General features: G+C 56.1%; 1 protein-coding gene across 1 annotated transcript; it reads left to right on the forward strand.

Moving 5' to 3' along the window:
* Positions 1 to 4,452: 4,452 nt before the first annotated feature.
* SH2D7 (SH2 domain containing 7) lies at positions 4,453 to 12,393 on the forward strand. The gene is made up of 6 exons (XM_038533692.1): positions 4,453 to 4,656; positions 5,743 to 5,832; positions 9,062 to 9,227; positions 9,453 to 9,650; positions 10,580 to 11,242; positions 12,343 to 12,393. Exons 1-6 carry the CDS (start codon positions 4,469 to 4,471, stop codon positions 12,391 to 12,393), a joined length of 1,356 nt encoding a protein of 451 aa, XP_038389620.1. The 5' UTR covers positions 4,453 to 4,468.
* Positions 12,394 to 13,027: the final 634 nt, after the last annotated feature.

The raw sequence follows: 13,027 nt of genomic DNA on the forward strand, positions 1-13,027 counted from the left end.
AGTAAAACACTGAATGTATACAGAAGGTCAGATGATATCCTGCCCTCTGAATTAAGAATATACGTGTCGACTTGGTGGTGCAGAGACCTGGGAAGGACATTCAGGAAAGGAGTAGCCGCAGGTCCCTGGGAATGAGAAGGACATGGGTGCCTGGGACTGAATGCTTGGAGGGAAAATATTTGTACAGATACTTTTTAATATTTTTTATTTTTAAAAGCCACGTGGGTATGTCATCTATCTGAATAATAATTTAAAATACCAGGATGCCGGGGTGGCTCAGTGGTTGAGCATCTGCCTTTGGCTCAGGTCGTGACTCTGGGGTCCTGGGATGGAGTCCCTCATCGGGTTTCCCGCAGGGAGCCTGCTTCTCCCTCTGCCTATGTCTCTGCCACTCTCTTTGTGTCTCTCATGAATTAATAAATTAAATCTTTAAAATAATAATAATAAATATAAATAAATAAATAAATAAATAAATAAACCTATTGAATGAGCATAGGGTATTATATGCAGCTGATGATGAATTACTAAATTCCAGCCCTGATACTAATAGTACACTGTATGTTAACTTGAATTTAAATAAAACCTAAATCAATCAATAAAATGAAATATGCTCATCAAGCATCTAACTGTGCCACGCACTGCTCTAGGTACAGGATGGAGTAGATGATGATACAGACAACTTAAGAAACAACATATCAAGACGCCTGGGTGGCTCAGTGGTTTAGCTCCTGCCTTCGGCCCAGGGTGTGATCCTGGAGTCTCGGGATCGAGTCCCACATCAGGCTCTCTGCATGAAGCCTGCTTCTCCCTTTGCCTGTGTCTCTGCCTCTCTCTCGCAGTGTCTCTCATGAATAAATAAATAAAATCTTAAAAAAAAAATAAAAGAAAGAAACAAGAAATCAGCTCATTCGTTCTCCATGCCCTCATGTTGGGGAGCAAATCTGTGCCACTAGCAGGATAACTATGAGTGTGCAAATATAGTGTCCACAGGCAGCAACAGGCTGCCTTGGCCTCCTGTCCCCATGGCATGGGTCTGGGAAGGAGGAGTGGGGGCTGGGGCCAGTTACGTGGTCAGGACAGCTGGACAGGCCTGGGAGGGGTCCCCAGGAGGGGAAGCCAGACTCGGCGCCCTCAGGCAGGAGCCCCAAAAAGGACGGCACATTGGCATGTCTGGGTCCTACAGGAGGAGCGTGACCTTGGCAGGGGCACCCAGCACCAGATAGACACGCTTGGCTTTAGAAGACCCCTCAGGTGCCAGGCAGCTGGGCAGAGGCTGATGTAGCTTGCCAGTGCCTTCCAGCCACCCTGCTGCCTGGACTGGCCTCTGAACCCCCAACCCCTGCCAGGTAGGTAGGTTCTCCCTCCCCTCCGTTCTTACAGATGAAGACACACTGAGAGGTGGTGAGATTAGGACCCACCTCAAAATCCCCCTGCAGAGCCAGCAATGGGGGCCAGGTGTCTTAGGGGGTCAGTCTGACACCAGAACCTGTGCCCCTCAGGGCACCCTGGGGTAGAGCCATGCCAGTGTCATCCATGTGCCCAGGCCCAGCTCCCTGGGTGACCACAGTGGGGACTGAGCAGTAGGGTGCATGCCCTCAGAGACCACCCACCCCCTAGTCCTTCCCAGAGCCCTGATGCCACAGTCCTGGGCCCCCACATCCTCAGAGCTCAAACACAGACTCCCCGTCTCCACCCCCCCACCCCCAGCACAAAACGCCTTTGTCTTCACATGCAAATGACCAGGTTCTGCCCACAACAGTATCCCAGGAAGGGGAGGTGGAGAAAATGCCTCATGGAAAATCATAAAAACACATTTCTTTGCATTTGAATACATCTAGGATTGACTTTGGCAGCAAAGGGCCCTGCATCAGACTCTAGCTTCCTTAGCCTTTCCTGAGCCCTGGAGCCCTCTGGGTGTCTGGTGATGCCCATGGACTTCTCAGAATGTGTTTTCAAATGCACATAATAAAATACATAGTATGCTGGTGGGACTCAATTACCCAAAATATCTGTAATAAAGACATATGAGGGGATCCCTGGGTGGTTCAGCAGTTTAGTAATTGCCTTCAGCCCAGGGCCTGATCCTGGAGTCCTGGGATCAGGATCCAGTCCCACATCGGGCTCCCTGCATGGAGCCTGCTTCTCCCTCTACCTGTGTCTCTGCCTCTCTCTCTCTGTGTCTCTCATGAATAAATAAATAAAATCTTTTAAAAATTTTTAAAAAAATAAAGACATATGATGTGCGTCTTTATTAGTGTGTCAAATAAGACTCAGCACTGGGTCTAATTACTATAACTTTGACATAATGATGAGAAAAATCCACTTTCTCAAGATGCCCACGAAAGCTGTGATGCAACATGAGAACATCTGTGATTTCTATTGGTGACAAAGTCACAGGGGATGTGATGATGAATCACTAAATTCCAGCCCTGATACTAATAGTACACTGTATGTTAACTTGAATTTAAATAAAACCTAAATCAATCAACCAAGAAAATGAAATATGCTCATCAAACATCTAACTGTGCCACGCACTGCTCTAGGTGCAGGATGGAGTAGATGATAGCACAGACAATTTAAGAAACAAGAAATTGGCTCATTCATTCTCCACGCCCTTGTGTTGGGGAGCAAATCCGTGCACACTAGCAGGATAACTATGAGTGTGCAAACATAGTGGGATTTCTGTTCTGAGCCCAGTATATTCCAGGTTTAGATCTGTGGCAGGAAAACCATGCACCCCATCCCCACCCCCAGGGACCCCCGGCTAGAGCTGGCTCCTCGCCATCAAGGCTGGAAATTAACTGTTTATAATGGTGATACTCAAACAGCTGCGTGTCTGGAACACTTCCTGGCCCCAGCACACCTGTCCCCATACAGAGGGCCTGCTAGCGCTGTTTCTCTCTTTCCCCGGGAAGCGAGGTGAGTGTCTGTTACCTTTTGTATGAATGTGGAAAAGGAGACCCAGAGACGGGACTGGGGTCACGGGCTTGCCTCACAACATGCCTGTCCTCGCCATCACATGCATCCCACAGCTGCCGCAGGCATTTCCATCTTGCTTGGGATGACCACGGTGGGGCTGTAGCAATAGTATAATCATGTACATCCTTACCCACAGGGAAGGATCCACCGGGTCAGAGCCGTTACATCACAGTCACAGTCAACATATGGCGAATCCCCATCACTCACGGTATGCGGAGCACTGTCCTCAGGCCCCAACTCCTTAGCCTGCCCAGACATTGGAGGGCTTTTCCTGTTCCCCTCCTCCAGCCAGGATTGGAGCCAAGGACATAGGGCTGCAGCCTCCACCCATCCACCGGGGAGCTGTCTTGTGAAGCCACTATAACCACAGCAGTGTCTACCTAAATCGTGAGCGCAGAGCGCAGGGAGATTTCAAAGTGAGCACATGTCTCTCCCCCTCTGCCCAGACCAAGGAACAGGATGTCGCAGGCACCCGCTGTCCTCGCTTCCACCAAGCGCCGCCGTTGTGGGGTGCTGTCCAGTGATGGAAGTGGATGTGTGCTCTCACCTTAGCCACCATGCACTCTCACTCAGCCCAGGCACCCTGACTGCTTCTGCCCATTCCCATTTTATAGACGAGGAAGTGGACCTTCTGAGGTCCCGTGAAAGCAGGACTCTGACCTGATCCTGTCCCCAGGGCCCACACTTTACAATGCCTACTGCCCCAGGATCCCCCTGGCTGGGTTTCTGCCGTGGAACTCAGAAGCACAGGATGCATTTAGGGATGAACACATACCCTAGCTGGTCCAAAGCCTTCTTCAAAGGCCTCTGCCTGGCCCTTCCAGACCACCCGTCCACACTAGCTGCTCCTCTCTGCTCAACCCCTGACCAACCCTCCATCTAAAGGAGATAAGCCGCGTCCTCTTCCCTTCCTTTATTGGGGTGCACATGATACTTGGCACCATATTCTGTACATGGACTCGACGATTGCCTGTCTCCTTATGCTGGAGCCACGAGGGCAAAATGCTGTTTTGTGCACGACTTTATTCCCACAGCCCAGTAGACACTCAGTAAATCTTCAGTGGAAGGAAGTTAATCAGTGAACTTCACCAAAATACAAGTGGCCTCCACTAGGGAAGGATGAATAGAATTGAAAGCTACTGCTTTGCTCATGAAGCTGGGCTGAGGGCCTCAGCCAGGCCTGGCCTTTAGCTGAAGGCGGAGGCTAGAGGTTGGGGGAACGGGGCCAGGCAGTCCATAGTCTCCTCCCCTAGCCAGCCCCACCCCTGCTAATATGACCCTCCCCACAGTGTCCCCTGCCAGAGAAGATGGCCACCCCAGAGTCAGGAAGGAGAGCTAGCCACCAGCCAGGGTGACAATTGGGCTCCTGTGTGCTGGGGCGGTTGGGGCGGGCACTGATTCAGGCAAATGAGCGGGGTGCCCACACATATAGAGGCGCGTGTGTGTGTGTGTGTGTGTGTGTGTGTGGTCTGCGCTCTGCTTCCGCTCCATGCTGGCCAGGATGGAGGGCAGCCCGAAGCAGCTTGGCCCTGGGAGGGGGCCCGGAGAGTCGGGGGACAGCCAGGCCTTGGCCAAGCTGCAGGAATTGGCCCTGACCTGGTTCATGGAGACACAGGCGCCCCTCATCCTGCAGGACGGAGCCCTGCCCCCCTGGTTCCACGGATTCCTTACCCGCAAGTAAGGCTACCCCTTGGCATGGAGAAAGTGGTCTGGGGACCCTGGGATGAGGATGGCTCCTGCCGTCTCCCTGGGTGAGGCCCGGGATGGGGTGAGGAGCCTGCGGTCTCTGGGCAGCTGGGCGAGTGCAGTGGCCACTCTGGGAGTCCCGGCCTAGAGAAGAGAGAGAGCAGGTGCACTCAGACATGGCAGGGCCTTCGGGTCATTGTCCAGTCGCACACCATTCACAGGGAGCTGAGAGCTATCTTGGGTGGGGACCGCCTTGGGGAAACCTGGATGTGCACTGCCCCCCAGGAAAGGGTGGCTCTTGGATTAGCAGATGCCAGAGCTGCCTGAGCATGAGACCAGAGACAGCAGATGCAGCCTGGCCCTCCCTGCCCAGCACCAGGCACCAGCTGTCTACAGGGGCAGCTTGGGGTCCAGCACTTAGCTTATTGCCCTGCTGTCCCCATCATCAAATCCTTACCTGTTGAGCTCAGTGCTTTCATTTAGTCGCAGGCTGTGCAAAATCCACAGCTGGCCTTACAGAGAGCAGGTGCTCAGTTGGGGCCGACGTGCTGCCAAACCAAAGGAAGCTGGAATTTCTCACCATGTCGCCAAAATACTTGGCACTGTTCAAAAATATTCCTGGCTGCCCAGCTGGAAGGGACACACAGGGGACATGAGAGCCTGTTGGGATCAGGGTCCAGACAACACAGCACCTCCTCCCTATAGAAACCTGCACAACTGTACATGGTGGCCCTGAGGCCGGGACCTGCCAAACCTAAACCTTTCTGGCTCTATGGATTCGTTCTTGGTGGGGGGCCAGGGTCAGTGGCTATTGTGCCTGAGGTGAAGCTGCAGTGTGGAGGTGCACGTGGGGCCTCAGGACTCTGACCCAGCCCAAGTCTGAGTGTGGACAGGCCACAGTGGCAGCCCGAGGCCTGGGAGAGTCTCCAACCCCTACCGTGGAGAGGGCTGGCTATCTGTGCACTGCATCTGGCACCCAAAGGCATGGCCAGCAGGGATTCTGAGGCAGGTCCAAGTCGGCCTGCTCCTGCTGCCAGACGGGCACAGGCCCCAGTTAACTGCATGCCCTCTGCCCAGGCAGACAGAGCAGCTGCTCGGCGACAAAGCTCTCGGCTCCTTCCTCATCCGCCTCAGCGACCGGGCCACCAGCTACATCTTGTCCTACAGGTAGGAAAGAAGCTTGCTTTGCAGATAGGACAGGTGCCCCCCACCCCCCTGTGGGCCACACTGCCTGGCTCTCGCTGGGCCGCTGGCTCCCCCACCCCGCTCCATCCATCATGTGTTCTGCAGACACAGCCACAGCCCTCAGTGGGAATGGGTGGGGAGGGGGGGCAAGAGACAGTCCCCCTCACCGGCTTCCCGGAAGTAACCTTGAGCCTAGGGCAGAAGAGAGGGTGTGATGGGAGTTCAGGAGGGCCTCTCCACTGGATGGGACAGAATGTGCAACGGTCCAGAGGTACTGAGACAGAGGCGCTGAAGGAGCCGCGAGGGAGGTTCCCAGGAAGGAGTGCCTGCGGAGGAGGAAGCCAGGCGCCTGTGCAGACCGCCAATGGCTTCTCCAGGGTTCTTCCGGCAGGCTGTGGGAGGAGGCTGGACATGCAGGGCCATTGGGCCCCTGAAATGATGAGCTCCGGTCCAGGAGGGGGGCAAGATGGTCAGGATGAAGCCAAGAGGATGACATCAAGCCCAGTCTGGAGAGGATGAAGGGAGAAGCTCTCTGCCTGTCAGGGTCAGAGGGTCAGGGTCAGGGTCAGGGTCAGGAAGGACTGCTAGAGCTCCAGGGCAAACCTCGGAGGCCCCAGGCCGAATCCTAACCTGGAATATGTCTGGCTCCATTTCCTCCTCTGTAGGATAGGGACACTGTAGAACTGACTTTGTAGGGTTGCTGAGGGGGTTCAGTGGGTTCATCCGTCAAGAGGTGCTCAGCACAGTGGCTGGAACATCGTGAGAACCAAATAAACGTCAATCACTGTGAAAACAGTAATTATATTCCATGTGCCACCTGCTCGGCTACACACTTTGAAAGAGATGAACCCAGAAGCTTTCAAATGGCTTTTTAGCATCAGGGCTCTTTTGTCAAACATGACCGTGGATGGAATACCAACTTATCACATTTCTCTGACATACGTGACAGGGACATGGATCTGCGGACCCCCAGCATTGGGTCCCCGGATTTACAGCAGTTCTGGGGGAAAGGCAGGGCTTTCCAGTAAGCGGGTGGGAGCAATCGGATACCCAAGTGGAAAACAAGGGACCATAGACCCTAGTGACAAAAGCAAAGCAATATATTTCTTAAAGAAAACAGGAAGAATCGTCAAGACTTTGAAAAAGGCAAAGATTTCTTAAGACACAAACCTATTAACCATAAAAGAGAAGGTTGATAAATTTGATTTCTTTAAAATTAAGATTTTTTGTTAATCAGAAGACACCATGAAGTCACTAAAAGGACAGAGTATTAGGAGAAGTTACACATTGTAATAATGTATTTTTTTAATATTTTATTTATTTATTCATGAGAGACAGAGAGAGAGAGGCAGAGACACAGGCAGAGGGAGAAGCAGGCTCCATGCCGGGAGCCTGATGCGGGACTCGATCCCCGGTCTTCAGGATCATGCCCTGGGCTGAAGGCGGCGCTAAACCTCTGAGCCACGAGGGCTGCCCTGTAATAATGTATTGAACAAAGGACTCTTGCCAGAATATACAAAAAGCTCCCACGAATCAATAAGACAACATGGTAAATAACGTGGGTAGACTAGAATGGGTACTTCATAAAAGGGGTCGTCCAAAGGGCGATAGTATGTATCGTTCGGCAGCATTATAATCGGGAAAATACAAATGGAACCTGCAACGAGTGGCTGAAATGGGAAGACAGAACACAGTAGTTGGTGAGGATGTGCGGCAGCTGGAACTCTCCTGCATAGCAATGGTTTCAGGAAAGGATTTGCCAGAACCTAGGAGCTCCACAGAGGCCTGTCCCCACCCACCAAGGCGACACCCTGGCACATTCTCAACATCAGTGAGCACATGAACAGAATATCCAGGGCAGCTTTGTTTCTAGCAAATCTGGAAAGCCTTAAACGTCCAACAGAAGGGGTAAATGGTGGATTTTTTTCATTAAATGGAATTTTACACAGGGGGGTATGGAGCTAAATGTCCCTGGACATGAATCAATCTCAGAGATATGATGTTGAGTGAAAGATGCCAGACACAAAAAAGAAAGACCCTGGGATTTCTTTTTGCGAAGTTCCATAGACAGAAGGGGCAGGGGTTGGAAATGTTTTCTGTTTTGCTCTGGGGGCAGGATCCATAGGACTGTGCACTTGCAGAGTCACCCTCCACACCCTCATGACACTGGTCACTGTGGGGTTACTGATCCTTAAAGGAGGGACCGACTGAGAGGAGGGCGCAGTGAGGGGATAGTGAAGGAGTAGTGAGGGGATAGCGAGGGGGTAGTGAGAGGAGTGAGGGGGAGGAGGGGGTAGTGAGAGGAGTGAGGGGGAGGAGGCAGGAGTGAGGGGGAGGAGATGGGAGTGAGGGGGAGGAGATGGGAGTGAGGGGATAGTGAGGGGGAGGAGGATGTAGTGAAGAGTAGTGAGGGGATCTGAGGGGGAGGAGGGTGTAGTGAGGGGTAGTGAGGGGGAGTGAGGGGGAGGAGGTGGGAGTGAGGGGGGATGAGGGGTAGTGAGGGGGGAGTGAGGGGGAGTGAGGGGGTGGTGAGGGGGTAGTGAGGGGGTGGTGAGGGGAAGTGAGTGGGAGGAGGTGGGAGTGAGGGGTAGTGAGAGGGGAGTGAGAAGGGAGTGAGAGGTAGTGAGGGGTAGTGAGGGGAAGGACGGGGTAGTGAGGTGGTAGTGAGCGAGGAGGGAGTAGTGACGGGGAGTGAGGCAGGAGTGAGGGGAAGTGAGTGGGAGGAGGTGGGAGTGAGGGGGGGATGAGGGGTAGTGAGGGGGGGGATGAGGGGTAGTGAGGGGGAGAGGTGGTAGGGGTTTAGGGCTGCATGCAGTGGAGCCTGAAGTCTCTATCTCTTGCAGGGATGGGGTTTGGGGGAGGAGTGATGCTCGTGCAGGGTTGGACCTGTTTTGGGTGAAGATGTGGTGTTTCGTTCACCGTGGATTCCTCGGCATTGAATTTGATTTTCTACACACCGCCTTGTTGGATGTTTGCTCAGTCTGTAGGGCCCTTAGGTCTCGTGCCCAGCCTCACAGGGGCAGGGAGGGGACCCCAGGGACCTGGGATTTGGAGGCCACCCCCCTGCTCTGGACCCTGTACAGCCCCCCACGGGGCAGAGCTCCTCGAAGGCCAGGCCCCCAACCTCCAATGCGGAGCCCCCACAGACGGTCAGCGTCCCCCGAGCCTCGTCCTGCACCCAGGACCCAGGGTACGCGCACTTGTGTCGTAGGGGCAGTGACCGCTGTCGGCATTTCGTCATCAACCAGCTCCAGGACCGGCGCTACCTCGTCTCTGGGGACACCTGCAGCCACAGCACCCTGGCTGAGCTGGTGCGCCACTACCAGGAGGTGCACTTTGAGCCCTTTGGGGAGACCCTGTCTGCCGCCTGCCCCAGGGTAGGCACCCCTCTGCTGCGGCGTGGCGAGGGGGGACAGGGTGGGGTGTCCAGGCCTAGGTTGTGCCCCCGCTCAGGCCCATGACCTCGTGGTCACGCTCCCTATTTAAAAGGGGGAGACTGAGGCAACACCTTACCTGAGGTCAGGGGCTCGGTGGGCTGGTGTGGGTCCCTCACCAGCTGGGGGTGCATGAACATGCCCCTACTGTGCCCCCACTACCCTCAGCCAGAGGACAACGATCCCTATGATGCCATCACCCTGGGTCTCCACCACACCAGCCTGGGCCTGGAAAAGCCACCTGCCGCAGCAGCCCCCACGGTGGGCGCAGACGCCACCCGCCCCCAGCCCCCAGTCTCCTTCGTCCACACCAGGAAGAGCCTGGAGGCCACTTCCTGTAGCTTCTCCGAGGAGGGATGTGTGGAGGTGAGCAGGGTCCTCAGCGCTCTGGGTGGGGCTGCACCAACACCCACAGGTCCGGCCCACAGGCTGGCCTTCCTGGCTGTGCCTCAGTTTACCACTCCTACGGTTCCTCTGCACTTGAATAAGAAAATGGGTAAGAGATGCCTGAAACTCGTGTACACTGTGCGAGTGTGGGGGGTGCTGTGAGAGGGTACTTTCCCTCCACAGCACCTCCTGGGAGGGGCTCAGATTTTACTCCTATACAACAGATCACAGCACACCTCAGGTCTCACCTCACCCTGAGGCCTCACGGGGCCCTCACCCGGGGCCCTGCTGCCTCCTCTCTGCTCTCTTCTCCAGCTTCACCAGCCTTTGGATCTTCTCAGAACACACCAACCTTGCTCCCACCCCAGGGCCTGTGCACTTGCTAGGTCTTTGCTGCGATGCTCTTCCTACCAGAAAGCTGCTGGCGCACTTGGTCCACTTGCATGTCATCTCTCCAGGAAGGGCACCAGGGCTGTAGGAAAGGCCCCTTCCCACCTGCCATTCTGTTCATCCCGTTACCCTGCTGTGCTCTTCTTCATGACACGACTAACGACCTGATGGTCTAACATGTGTTGTGTCAGGCACATTAGACCATGTCACAGGCTGGTCTGTTGCCCACCTCCCCGGTTAGAAGGTGGCCTTCGAGCATTGGCTGTGTTGCCCATAGAGTCCTTGGCACCTGGGACAGAGTCTGGCCCCAGCTGGTGCCCAGCAGACATTTGTGGAATCATTTACAAATGACAGCCTGGGGGGTGGTCTCCTCCGAAGGGTGGGCTCAGGGGCTTCTGAGCGTCAGCCAATGCCCACCCATGACAGTCAGGTAAGCCGAGCCAGGACAGGGGACAAGGCTTGTCTGGGAGCATCCGTGTCCCCAAGGGTGTCGCTCCAGAGGTTCTTTCCCTCCCTAGCTCCGCGCCAGGGTGCCTCCCCTCCCCGAGAGGAGTGCCTCCCTTCTGGAAGAGTCTTTTGGGAGCCCTGGCAGCACCATCTACTCAGAGCTGAGGAAGATGAACCAGGCACGGCTGGGCCTGGGCGCAGAGGGGTCCAGCGAGCCTGGGACGGTTCCAGCTGGCAGCCGGGCTTGCTCCCCAGGCGAGGAGCCCCTGAGGAGACACTCAGTGGGAAGCCAGAACAGGCCTAATGGCCCAGAGCCTGCCCTCACTGGGGTTGGCACAGACCATGGTCGACCGGTGCCTCCTGCATCCCGGGCCCACCTCCTGGCCCCGGGATGCTCGGCTGCCTCCTGGAGCCAGGCGTCCCCGAAGCTGAGCCACAGAGCACAGCCCTGTTCCCCAGGCACTTGTACAGACACATACAAGCTCCTGCAGACAGCAGACCCACCGGAGCCCAGGGAGGCGCCAGAACAGGAAGGCAGTGCCTACGCTCAGGTCCCAGCCTACTGGGGCAGCCCAGTAAGGCCCCCGTGTTCCAGGCCCAGCCCCCCATCCAGCTGGCGGCCAGGATCCTCAGACTATGGCTGTGACAGGTTCTCGGGGGCCCCGGAGCTCCCTGAGCCCAGGAACACCTACGAACAAATTCCAGCAGCCAGGAGCACCGGACAGGCACACAAGGTAGGCTATATGGTGGGATGGGGTGGCTGCCAGGCCCCACGTGTCTGAGAGGTCATGGCCCTCATGCATGAGCAGCTCAGGTCACTACTACTGCCCCCAGGGGCCCAGACTTATCCAGGGGTCACATGTACTCGAAGATAGTGGGAGAGGCAGTTGCTCAGCGGGAACAAAGGGGGGCTCTCTCTGCAGACCAGTTTCCCCTGCCAACCCCCACACCCCAGCGTCTCAGGGCCTGTGCAAGGTGTACAGGGGGCCCTGGCTCCAGCCTGACCTACCTTCCTTCTTGTCATGGCTCAGCCACCCCCCAGCCATGTGGCTTTGGGTATAGCACTTTCCCCAGCAACAACTCCTAGCGAGAGTGTGTCCCAAATACCACAATTGCTCTTTGTTCATCTAAAACTCTAACATCACAGGGCCTCCCATACTATTTAGCCACCTGACCTGGGGCCTCCATTTCTTCATCTGAACCATGGTCTGGTCTCCGCTTGTGTCCAGAGAGGTCTGCCCCAAGGCTAGATGTGCTCACATGTTCAGGACACAGCCCAGAGCTGACTGGACAGAGTAGTCAGAGGGCAGGACAGGGAAAGGGCGGCCAGGAGGTCAGAGGGAGGTGGTCAGGGGCTCCCACAGGGCCCAGGCCCTGTCAACCCCAGCACTCTGCCTGCAGTCCAAGCCAGGGAGGGTCCACGCTCAGTGGGGACAGCCTCAATCCCAGGCACACATGGACCCAGGTTCTGACACCTCCTGGACTAGAGCAGCCTCGGAGGGCCTGCTGTCCTGGGACCACAGGCCACCCCACAGGCAGGCCCTCCAGGAAGCCCTGAAGCCACATCCATGGCAGCTCTTCCCCCACTGCAGTCTCACATCCTCTCTGGTCCCTGGTGGCGGCCTTGCTGCACCAGAGTGCTGGGAATTAGGGGACCCCTGGCCCCTCCACCCCTTAGCTTTCACTCAGAACGGGCTGGAGGTGGAATTTGGCACCGTAAAGCTAGCAGAACCAGCACCAGTCCTCCGAGCTGGCCATGGGCCTCAGCCCCCAATCAGTGCTGGACCCCTTTGTCCGGGGACCCCCGGCTCCAGCAAATTCTCCATCTTTGCAGCCTGACAAGCTCCGGAGGTTCTTCTTCACGGACAAGAAGCATAAATCCTGAGCACCTGGCTTCCTGGGGCCCAGCTATGCCAGGAGTGACTGGGAAGCCCTGAGGCTCTGGAAAGCACCCCTGCTTCCCTAGCGTCCCTCACTCTCCCAGGGGAAGGGTGTCCTGGTCTGAGAGGTGGAGAACTGACCATAGGCAGGGTCGGCATCCCCACCCCCCACGTGGTCCAGGGCAGGCCCTCTTCAGTGGGCCAGCAGAGCCACAGGCCCGGGAATAGCAGGGGAGCCCCTGCCTGAGGCAACAGTTGTAGCCTGCAGGTGCTGGGCTCTCAGGAGCAGCCCCTTGGCCTGTCTCCAACCGGTCTGTGCTGCAGATGGGGAAACTGACACCCACATAGGAGCAGCAAGCTGCCTGAGGTCTCAGAGCCTGGCTGCCTGGGGTCCGCTAGGACGCGTTCCTGGGTGTTGCTGGAGAGCCAGCCAGCATGTGCCGCCCACCCCTGTGACCAGGTTGCCCTCACTTGCCCTCTGCCTCCCAGTCCCGGCCCCCAGGGCAGCTCTCAGGGCCCTCCCACCAGGCCCACACTCAGGCAAGCGGCCCTGCCCATGCAGCAGCTCTGGACACAGGCAATCTGGTGTCCCGCTCCCCCTGGGTCCTTCCTGCTTTGTCCCACTGTCCCCTCACCTGC

The sequence above is a fragment of the Canis lupus genome, chromosome 3 (assembly GCF_011100685.1).
Source record: "Canis lupus familiaris isolate Mischka breed German Shepherd chromosome 3, alternate assembly UU_Cfam_GSD_1.0, whole genome shotgun sequence".
Lineage (NCBI taxonomy): Eukaryota > Metazoa > Chordata > Mammalia > Carnivora > Canidae > Canis > Canis lupus.